This window comes from Capricornis sumatraensis, chromosome 13, assembly GCF_032405125.1.
Source record: "Capricornis sumatraensis isolate serow.1 chromosome 13, serow.2, whole genome shotgun sequence".
NCBI classification, from domain to species: Eukaryota; Metazoa; Chordata; class Mammalia; order Artiodactyla; family Bovidae; genus Capricornis; species Capricornis sumatraensis.
Window position 1 is genome coordinate 26897402 of NC_091081.1, and position 11873 is coordinate 26909274.

The window sequence follows — 11873 nt, forward strand, 5'->3', positions numbered from 1 at the left end:
GCAGACACTTGAGTATAGCAGACACACCCTAAGGTGACCCCCAATAATCAGATACATCCATATACTAGCCTCTTCCCTAGAGTTTGGACAGACTCGGAGACTTCCTTCTAGTCTATGAAATCTGGCAAAAGGGACAGGATGTCACTCCCATGATTACACAGTATAATTAAAAACCCCAGCTCAGTCGGCTCCAGTGAGATTCTCCTGCTGGCTTTGAAGAAACAAGCTGCCGTGCTTCGAAAGGATCTATGAGAGGGCCACATGGGAGGTCCCAGCAATCGAGACAGGTGCCTGCTGACAGCCAGAAAAAAAAAAAAAATGGAGAGCTCAGTCTACTACCTCAAGGAACTGAATTACTGTCAAAAACCACACAGCACAGAAGGGAAGTCCAAGCTCTACAAAGCACAGCTCTTCCAACAGCCTGACTGCAGCCCATGAGATCCTGAGCAGAGAACCAACCCAGTGAAGCCATGCCCAAATTCCTGACTCAAGAAAACCGTGAGGTTAAAGAAATAAAAGGTCTGTTGTTCTAAGCTGTTGAATTTGTGATACAATAATTTGTTACTCAGAAATAGAAAACCTCGGTATTGGTTACTTGAGTATCGGCAGACACTCATTTAACTAAGAACTGATTATTAGGATGAAGGCTAATTCCTGGAATTGTACTGTCTTATCTTTCCAATATGGAAATACATTATCAAACTTTAACAGTCCCTATAATCTCATATGGCCATTCACATTTTGGTTTGTGGAATTCTAATGAATTTTTTGTGGATTTCCAAGTTTTCTATCACGTTCTTATTCCTTTCTTTCCCTGAGTTGCACTTTTACCCTTTAACTGTCGATGCCACAGGTTGAATCCCTATTCTGGCAAGCCACCCAGATGCCAAATAGTTGCTACTGCCTACATTCCAACAACCTGAGAAAGGGCAGTAAGTGGAGCAGACCTAATCTCCAAGTTCTAGCTAAGAGAAAAGGCGAGAATAAAGAGAGCAAGAATAGGCTTTTCACTGTTAATTTCTCCACCAGCCCTCTCCAAAACTGTCAGATTGTTAAAATGAACCAATAATGGACAGTGGTCGAGAAAGGTACTATTTTCCACTTACGAAAAAACAAAGGCAAATTTACAGAAATTAGTTAAAAAGCAGACATACTGCAACCAAGTAGAAATTAGGTATTATTCAGCACAAAATGAGCTAAGAAGTGAACGAAATCTGTCATCAATGCCAGTCATTTATCAAAGGATACCCCACGCCAGATTTGCCATGCTCACGATCCCTCTTAGGCCCCCAAGCCACGTTCAAATCATTACTTTGATTTCCCAGATATTTCAACCTCAGGAAAGAGGCGATCCAGAGGCCTGACACAGGTATTCCAATCGCTGGAAAAGATGGTGTCTCATGGTAAATTAAATTAGCAGTCTAATTTACAGTGCTTCCAACGTGACTACTAACTAGACTCAATAAGGAGTAACTCCTGGAACAGCAGACTCATTCCCAGATTGTCACTGAGGGAAGCAAAGGACCACAAGAGACCCGGTTCACAGCCCTACTACTAACATAGCAACTCTGAAACAGCTTTAAAAACTGCAACAAGGCATCTCCAAATCCTGTGTGAACACAGAGAAAATGAGCATATAAAAATAACTTCTCTTCTTAAAATGTCTGTAAAAATAGTACAATATCCATCATTGAATGAATCACTGTGTTCACTGAAATTAAGACACTGATTGTAAAACGCAACATTACTTTATAGAAGCATATGGGAAAAAACTCAATTTTTTCACATTAAATGATCACTGATTTTAACACATACTTTGATTTCAGAGATGTTAAAAATGTGGAAAAAAGGTGCATCTCAGAATCGATGACATACAGTGCTAAAAATGTATTCCTCAGAATTATTCAAATAGCGTAATACTGAGTCTCTTAAATTGACATTCTTAATCACTAGCACATTCTTAAAGCTATTCATTTTTTTTCACTTCTGATTTGAAATGATGAATGTAGTGGCGCTTATGTTCATTTCTGACAGACATCTTGCACAAACTGTAAAAATGAGGGATTCCCATTTGAAAGTCATCTCACTTTCATTAGAGACCCAGACCGGGAGATGAGATAAACAAGGCGTACATAAGTCAGATGACTGAGTACAGGGCCAGACTAGGAAGCAGCATCGGAGGTTTGAAGCCAGGTCTCTAGGACCTGTTCTCTGCTCTCTTCATAAAAATCTGAAAACATCAGTAATTACCATTTTTAATCCAACACTACAGAGTAAAACAATTAATAGAAATCTCTGTCCATTTTCAAAGATGTCTCTTTATGAAATGATTCTCAACTTCCCTGGCAGAATACTGATGACAGAGAATTTGTTTGGCTAACCAATTCAACTGCTATACGGTTCTGCTTTATCTGAATGGCACACCCAACTTCTCAAAAACAAATGCCTTCTCTGCATGCTCTGAGGAAGGGTGAAGGCCATAAAATATTACCTAATCAGCCACATGCCACCAAACACTAGCCTTACAACAGGATCCTGCTGTATGAGATCACTGGTTCTTTACGAAAGGCTCTGGGGATTACAGAACATTTCAAAACTTTTTCGCATTTGCTATACTCAGAGCTAGAAATTGTGATCCTCAAAGCTTGTTGCAAATATGTTATGCTTTGCTCTAACTGGCGAACTGGTGACTATTTGAGGAGTCAGTAAATAATCCATCCTCTCAACACATTAGTCCCTTTTGTCCTGGTTTCTTGCAAGGTAATTCACAGGGGAGTTGCCAGTATTAACTGGAGAGGATTCAAACATTAACACATCTGAGTAGGAATGGTTGGGAACTTCAGCTGTAGGCTCCATCAAAATATTTCTAGATGTCTCTATTACAGAATTCCTCATGGTATCATTCATTTCAATCACTTCAAAGTCCATTTCATTCCATTTTTCTGCATCATCTTCTTCATTCTCTTCCTCACAGTCATTGAGCCCAGAGGTAGAAAGCAGAGCTTTCTGGTCCTCACTTTTCCTGTGTTCTTTTCGCTGACGATCAAGCGGCAAGGTGGCTAGTTTGTACAGCACAGGAAATAAAACAGCAGTGGCTACTGATGACCCCAAAGAGGTGTACAAAACTACAGGCAAATCAGGGTACTTGCCTTGAAGAATTCCAATTACTGCAGGAATAGCCATTTCTCCCAGGGCGGCACCGACTACAAAAAATGCTGCAGCTTTCCCATGGATGGTCGTGTACTGCTCAATCCAAGATACTCCACTGGGGAACGTGGTTGCCATTGAGGCCCCATACACTGAAGTTGCTATCCAGAGACAAACTGGGCTCTTGTTGAAAAGGACCAGAAATAAAGATGAAGTCAGGCTGCCAATGTTGCTCAACACAATCATGGTTCCAGGTTGTAAACATGTAGCAAAAAAGATTGCCATGCCCCGGCAGGCTGCAAAGGTCCCCCAGAAGATGGAGTTCAACCCGGCCGCTTCACTTTCTTTCATGCCAGCATGGGTGGTTGCAAATGAGAAAACGTAAGAGCCGTATGTTACCTCAGCTCCAACATAAAAAAAGAAGAACAGGAAAAGGAGACAGAGAAGGGTATTGTGGTATTTGGCTCTTCGAAACCTCTGAGCAGATGCTCTTGCTTTTTCTTGCTTTGAGCTTTTCTTTAAAAACAGAGCAAAGAAAAAGAGAGCAACTACAAAAATATAAGCACCAATAACAGCGTAAGCCCACAGTAAATTCATATCATCAGGTATTCCAAATAGAGTTTCTGAGTCAGCTTCAGATGACGGGTTGAAGGCAGATTGGTTAAAGTCAGCCTCTGTGTGGTTTTCAGCAGACACTGTCGTGCCCAATGCCAATTTAGCCAGCAGTGGAGCCAAAAAGGCACCTAGGGCAAAACTGAAGTGTAAGGCCTGCATGTGTGGGGCTCCTTTGTCGCCCCAAATGGCCAAGATTAGGACGTTACCACCTATCAATGAAAGATGGAGAATGATTTAATTATAGTAACTTGACAAAAAAGAAAACAGTTCATTACTATCAGAAATAAATATTCTAAGTTATCAACTGTGGCAACTAAGTCAATTCTACGATTAGTCCTTATGACTAAGTCAACTCTAACTCACCAACACTACCAAGAAACTCTGAGCACTAGAACCTCGCACACTCACAAATGGAATTCTGTAGTCTAGTAAAGCCTATCTCCTAGAGCTAAGTACATCAGCCCAAGGCTTTTTACAATGCAGTTCCAATACCAGCTTTGAATACTTTGGCCACCTGATGTGAACAGCCAGCTCATCAGAAAAGACTCTGATGCTGGGGAAGACTGAAGGCAAAAGGAGAAAAGTGCGGCAGAGGGTGAGAGGGTTAGATAGCATCACCAACTCAACGGACATGAATTTGAGCAAACTCTGGGAGATAGTGGAGGGCAGAGGAGCCTGGTGTGCTGCAATCCACGGTGTCACAAAGAGGTGGACACAACTTAGAAACTGAACAACAATAATACCAGGCACAGGAGGGGTGGGGGTAGGGAAGGATATTTATATTTACTTACTTCTAAATATTTTAAATATATATTATCATCAGATAGTAGCCAAATAACCAAATTTTTCTATACTGGAAATCAGTAGTCACTTGAGGAAAAATTATTTATGTATACAGCAGACGCAAAACCCATATTCAGAAGCCTGCCCACAACAGGATTCTGGCCATTACAAGAGCAAGTAACAAGGATGCCTTCTAACACCTGTGGTCACACTGTCTAGGTGTCTACAGGGTGAAGATGAGAAGCACAAGGTATAATATTTTTTTTCTTTCTTTTTAATAGATTTGCACATAAACATACAATTCTATCCTGTAATTTCACAACCAAATTAAGCCCAAAGTAAAAAATATTTCTCCAACCTATCAAATACCAAGGAAGAGGCGGAGAAAGTTGGCTTTAGGGATGAACGAATGTCACATACATTATTCAGGACATTTTAAAAAATAAAGATACACGAGGGCAGCAACTTTTGAGAGAAAAGGAAAAGGGAAATAATGCACAACACAGGTTTCTTAGTTTGAAAGGCAGAGTGCATTTTAAATTGGAGAGCTGCTTCTATGCTTCCTCAGCCATATAATGGCTCCAAACCTGGTTTCATCTATTTATTCATCAATTCTTGCCACATTACAATGATAAAGACCTAGGCTGACTGAAAGCCTGCTCGTCTGCACTGTAATCACCCACACTGGGGCCCCTCTCCTCTTTGGATACTGTAAATCAACAAACTCTCAAAGAACAAAACCCTCTGAATTCACTACGGGCACTCTATCTAGCAAGAAGGGTGGCACTGACTGGGAGACCCCATGAGAAACACAGTAGGTCAGTGTCATTTTAGGGGACAGTGCAAGTGACAATTTAATACCATCTGCTCTTTTTCTAGGGCTTCCCTGGTGGTGCAGAGGTTAAACATCTGCCTGCAATGTGGGAGACCTGGGTTCGATCCCTGGGTCGGAAAGATCCCCTAGAGAAGGAAATGGCAACCCACTGGAGAATCCCATTTTTCTAGTAGAAAGACGCTACTCCCAGAGATGATAATGAAGGGCTCACTAACCTGTATCCAGAATGCCAATTGAAACACCGAAGGTAGACATCATGACGATCAGTAACACTGCGGTCTTACAAAATGGAACAAGATAAAGACCGACTGTAGTAGCGAACATTGACACCCCTGAGAAGAAAGGTCAAAGTCAGCTATGAAAAACACTATTTATGGCAAAGGGTCATAGATGAAGTCAACATCATAAAAACTCTCAAAAATGCAAAACAGGTCAAATTAAAGTTGAGTAATGAATAGAGGAAAGGTTCCACTTCTATGAAGTTATTTCATTTAAAAGCTTCTATCATCTTTATGAACTATAAAGTTTAAGCTATTCTAATATAAATACACTTCTAGTACTGCTAATAATCAAAACATACATTATACCACAAGGCAAAATTTTATAGCCAGATAGCTCAAAAATTATTTATTTTTTAACAACCTAAACAGATTTTTAGATAAAGGTAAACAATTAAATGCAATTACTATAGTAGTTTGTAGTAGAAATGTATTAAACAGTGGCACTAGTGGTAAAGAATCTGCCTGCCAATGCAGGAGACACAAGAGACACAGGTTCAATCCATGGATCAGGAAGATTCCCTGGAGTAGGAAATGGCACCCCACTCCAGTATTCTTGCCAAGAAAATTCCATGGAGAGAGGAGCCTGGCAGGCTACAATCCATGACAAGCACATAGAGGCAGACACAACTCATCAACTGAGCATGCAGCATAAACAGATTTGTTTGAAGACTAGGGAGGGAAATGTAAGAAATACATTCTTTCAACCAGCTATGGAAATCAGAGGGATTATTTACTCATTCATCAACAAGAGTAATTATCTCCTTATTTCCAAAGCAGTTTTGCCATATTCACCCAGATTTTCTCTAAACATGTCAATTTATCCCAAAAAGAGTAAGTTAAAAGCTTTGCTATCTATTTTGGGTGAGGTGGAGACGCTTGAGTTGATCATCCACAAGGAGCAGCTGGGACAAAAATTTAGCATTCATCATTTCACCCACCATCTCCGCCCCCCCCAGCCTTTGTTCTCAGCCCAGTGTCTAGTCTGGGCAGGTCTGAGGAGTTTAATCTCATCTATGGCCCCAGAAGATCTGCCCTAAACACTCACAAACAGAGCTCTTTAAACAACTGGCATGTGATCCAGCAGTGGTTTCCAGACCACAGTGAAGGTCAGGAGGGCTAAGGATCGCTAACGTACTAGTACTCATCTAAATTTCCAGAGGCATCCAGCCCAGATTCCAAGCAACTGCCAAGATGAGAGCGGACAGCAGAGGAACCTGGCTTTCAGTGAGGATGTCTAAACACTACTTTTAAGCTGTCAACCATTCTGCAAGCCAGTATGTTTCATATTTAAAAGCAAACTGTAAATTCCTTGAAAGTCTCAAAGAAGCTGAAACTGTCGTTTACTCACCCAAAAGGAGAAAATGATTCATACTGTCGAAAAGAACTCCACCAATCACAGAGCCACCCAGGTATCCAAAGGCACGGCCCACAAAAATCAGAGAAAGACTGCTGATGTTGCGGTTCACATTCGTTGCCAAGTCTTGAAACGTGGGTCCCAGTATAGCAACACTCATTCCCTAAAATTCAAAAAGACAGAAGTTTTTATTTACAATCAATAAAATAATGTCTATGTATGTGGTAGCTTTTTTCACTATTAAAAAGGGAGGAGGGGACTTCAACGGACCGTACGAGATTAAGTCCCACAGTTAAATTCATAATGAACCTACTAATAGTACTACTAGAGCTACAGACTATTTCTGGTGTGTCAAATCCTATGGTTTTTCTCATCTGACAACTCTCAAATTGAACTTTTAAAAAATTAATTCTTTTAGCTTTCCGGTGCAATTCGGCTTCCTTTTTGAACAATACCAGAAAAGACTACAGTATTTCTATTGACAGTAAAATGTAACATTAAAAAACGTTTTTGAAAGTTTTAAGTAGTCTGAAACACATTGCATGCACAAATAACACGAGAATTGTGATGCTAAAAATTTAAGTTTTCAAGCCATCAAAACAGTATCCCATTTTTGATGCTGGTAAAACAGCAGAACTGCTGGATGTACATAGGGTCCTTCTTTAAAATTATACATATAAAACATGAAGAGAGAAACAATTTGAACGTTTCCCAATCTACATTTTTCTTCCAAGAAAACCAAAGCCTCAGGGGTACTGTCTGTAAGGCTTTCTTAGACAATATTACATACACCTGCATGCACCGGATTTAAAAACGAAATTTTATTCAAAGACTTGCAATTTTAGCAAAAATTAGGGGCTGCATTTGGCTTCCACAGGAAATTCCTTGGACACTTAAAAAAATGTTTCCAATCGGTCTATATTTCAAGAATAAGGGATTCTAATTGCACGACTCTGCCCTAAACGCTTGGATGTAGCCCCTCCCAGGACGCGGGCACAGGCACAGAGCTAGCGACTAATACATGAACGGAAGGCAGTGCCCCCGCTGTAACCAAATTAGTCCCACCTGCAACGCATTGAACAGGGAAGAGGAACGGCGTTTGCATTGACTTTTCTTCAAATACAAATACTCTAAGAATCAACTGTACCTCAGGGAAAGATACTAAGTGGCCAGAAGTGACAGCTCAGAGAACTCACCCTCCCAACTCCCCAAGACCCCAATATTTAAGACAAGCTACTAAGGCAAGTTTTCTGGAATAAAGTAACCGCCTTATTCCAGAAAACGACGGCCAAGACTTTTGGCAAAAGGCTAAACTAGCCTTGCACTTTGTTCTGGGAAAAACATTTAAGGATCAGAAAATTTGTTTTACATAAGATTATAGGCAGACTAGGAAACATTCCTGGCTCAACCACTTAACCGGCTGTGTGGTCCGAAAAAGTCACTCTTCCTGTCTGGGTCTATTTTCCCATATCCAAGAATAAGGGGTCAATTCAGTCAAACGAAGACAAGAACCCAATAAAGCAGCTTTGTGCAATAATTTGGGGGTTGGGTGAGCGGCTATAGACCTGGCGACCCCTCTTGCATTCTCCTGACCCCACAGGGGAGAGGTAGAAAGGTTTGCTGGAACTGGATGACATTATATATTACGAAAATCTATTTTACACTTGACAATATTTCTCGAAAAATCGCAATTGTGCCCATTTTACAGACTGCAAAACTGAGGCTCGGGCAGATGGATGAGCCCAAGGTCACGGAGTCTGCAAGCGGCGGAGACAAGAGCACAGAAGGCCGCGTTCTCTGCAGAACGTCTGCCCTCGTCTCGGTTTGGGAGGGTTCCAGCCCCGGCTCTCACCAGCCCCAGGAAGGCGGCACACAGGAGGACGGTGATGAACCAGCGCAGCATGCTGTCTGCCCGGCCGCTCCGCCGGGAACCCACCACTGCCTCCGGCTCATTGTCCGCCTGGGCCTCGGCCTGGAGAAGCCGCTGCCCGGCAGCCGGGGCCCCGGCCCCACAGGGTTCCAGTTCCAGCTCCATCGTGGCGGCTCCCGAGCAGCGGTCTCGCTACCGCTCGGCTTCTCAGCGGAGCCTCGGGAACTCGGCACCCTGCCACGGCCTCGTGCCTCCAGAGCCTGCGGTCCCGGCTGGCGCCACCTCCCCAGGGGTGGCCCTAGTCCGGGCGGAGGAGTCGAACTTCGGGACGCGCCGGCCGCCGCAGCCTGCGGCCGCGCGGCCTCCCTCACGCAGGGCGCCTGCGCAGATCACGTGGCGGAAATGTGGCCTCTCGCCAACCGCGGCCTCTCCCCAAACCGGAAGTTGATGTGGTTGCCCAGGAGACCCGACGTCTCTCTCAGGCCTCAGCATCACACTTAGCTGAGCCCACAGAGGCCCTGCAGGCGGGCGCCCCGTGGCGGAGCGAGCTGAAGCTGCAGCTTGGGACGAGTTAGGAGGTAAAATGCAGCCGAGCCGTCACGAGGAATTGCTGGCCGAGAAACGCAAGGTATGGCTTCGCGCCCGCTCCCTGGGTCTCCTCGTGGGGCGGGCGGGTGGGGCCAAGGGAACCCCCAAGATCTCTCTCTGATGCAAGTTTACAAAAGTTCTGCCCTAGTTCCTTTGAGTTCTGTCGTTCACCTGTCACTCTACATTTGTTGAGCCACTATGTAAACTTTCACGTGTATGATCTCAATTGATCCTCTTAACAACACTCTAAATTCCATATTATCCTGGTTTTACAGATAGGAGGGTGGAGTCATAGAAAGTAACAACTTGCCCAAGGTCAGTGAGCGAATCAGTGGCTGTTCATAAACAGTGTAATACTAGCTCAAAAAAGAAATCTGGAGCCAAAGCTGCGGTTTCCAGCACACTCTCGCCCCAATCTCTACAAATATTTCCACCTGGTTCTTTTTCATAGTTTCTTTTTCTCTGCTAAAGATGCCTATCTTTACATTCATCTTTACCTCCTGGAGCATATAATAGCTGCTTTAGAGTGTTTGAAAATTCCAGCAACTGTGTTATCTCAGAGTTTGTGTCTATTGCTTGTCATTTTCCCCTTGGAATTTGGTCACGTTTTCCTAGATTTTTTGTATGACAGGTAATTTTCTATTGTATCCTGGACATATGTCAGTTACACTGTGCAGACTCTGGGTGCTGTTAAAATCCTCTGGAGAATGTTTCTTTAAGCAGGCCGTCAACCTGGTTAAGTTCAGGCTGCAAGTTTCCTATAGCCTTCTGTGGGTGACGGTGCCAATCTCAGTTCAGTTGTCAAAGTCCGTGCTGTGCTGCTCTGGGCCAGTCCTAAACATGCAGCATTCCCGGGATCATCTGAGACTTGGGCAGTGGTTTACCTCTCAGACCAGTCGTCAGAGCTGTTGCTGTGCTGCTTGGCGCCTCTCACATGCACAGGGGCAAACCCAAGGGGCTTAGATGGTTCATACACCAAATTTTAGGGGTCACCTTTTCTAGCTCTCCCTTCCTCCCCTCCCCACTCACTTTCCAGTCCATAGAGTCTCCATTTCTCAGTTCGTTGGACCAGAAAGATGGGGTTTCATCAGAGTTTTAGCTACTCAGAACACAGCTACAAGAAAAAAGAGGCAGGGAAAGCCAGGCAGTTCATTGCCTTGCAGGTTTCTTTTCTCTAAGTCTCGATTCCCCACTCCTTTGTTGACGATTCACAGTCCTCGAGTACCTTCTGTCTGTATTTCATCATGAGTGGAGATGGGCTGGAGCAGGCTTCGGGCGCCAGTGCTGAACCAGCACTCTGCCTCCCTGTCTTCAATCTGCAGAGTCAGCTGAGGTGTGTCACCTCCTCTAGGAAGCCTCTTCTGACCCTCCTCTTAGTCTCTGCTCTGTTTTAGCTCCCCTCTGACACATAAATAGGAAAATTCTGTGTGAAGTAGCCAGTGGCCTATTAGAATTATGCATGAGTCCATAAATACAGAATTTTCCCATTTATGTGTCAACTTCCCTTTTATACCAGGAATGCCCAAAGGGAGGTGATTATGTCGTATTTAGTCTTTAGCATAGTGCCTGGGACACAATATGTCTTCAGTAACTGTTTGCTGAATGTGGTAGACTTTTTCTGAACAGCCTAACCAAAAATCTGAATTCCTGTGTAGCCACACTACCCCTGAATGTTCTCAACATTCTAGCTTGTGTTACGGTTGTTTCAACACTTACTTTTAGCTCCCTAGGAGATTGTAAGCTCAGTAAGATGGAAAGTATGGAACTTACGTCTCTCTCTCCCCTGTGGCATTGTATTATATACTTTAGAAATATTATGTAATTGAATTGAGGGTTGTTGTTGCTGTTGTTCAGTCACTAAGTTGTGTCTGACTCCTTGCGACCCCATGGACTGCATCACTCCAGGCTTCCCTGCATTGAGGTTCAGTAAACTAATTTTAAAGTTAAATGTTTTAATTCACCCTAATTAAACATCAAAATAATTTTTTTTTTCCTCCAAGGGAAAGATCTGCTTTCTCATTCTACCCACTTCACTCCAGAAAGCAGTAGGATACTTTCTCCACTTGCCTCCAGAGGTCACTCACCACCATTTTTTAAAAAGAGGTGATTAAAATAGGACATTGCTTCATGCAGGTTTCTCTTTAGACCGTTACTGAGGATAATTTTTTTTTTCATTAGACAATTCAAGAAAAATAAAAACATTTATGGGCCTTTCTTTAAATAAATATAGTTTTGATTCCCTTGGGGGAAAAATGGATATTTTACAACATCTATGACAATTTATGAAGAAAATAAATATCTGGGTCTTAGTGGCTAAATGGATTAAAGACCTAAATGTAAGACCAGAAATTATAAAACTCTTAGAGGAAAACATAGGCAGAACCCTCGATGACATGAATC

The 11873-nt window shown here is 42.9% G+C and overlaps 1 protein-coding gene across 1 annotated transcript; it reads right to left on the minus strand.

Annotated features, from left to right (window-relative positions):
- Positions 1-2702: 2702 nt before the first annotated feature.
- MFSD4B (major facilitator superfamily domain containing 4B) lies at positions 2703-8918 on the minus strand. Its single transcript, XM_068984939.1, is given in 5 exon segments — positions 2703-2759; positions 2761-3971; positions 5596-5712; positions 7010-7178; positions 8868-8918. Coding segments are annotated over 5 exon segments (1605 nt in total).
- Positions 8919-11873: the final 2955 nt, after the last annotated feature.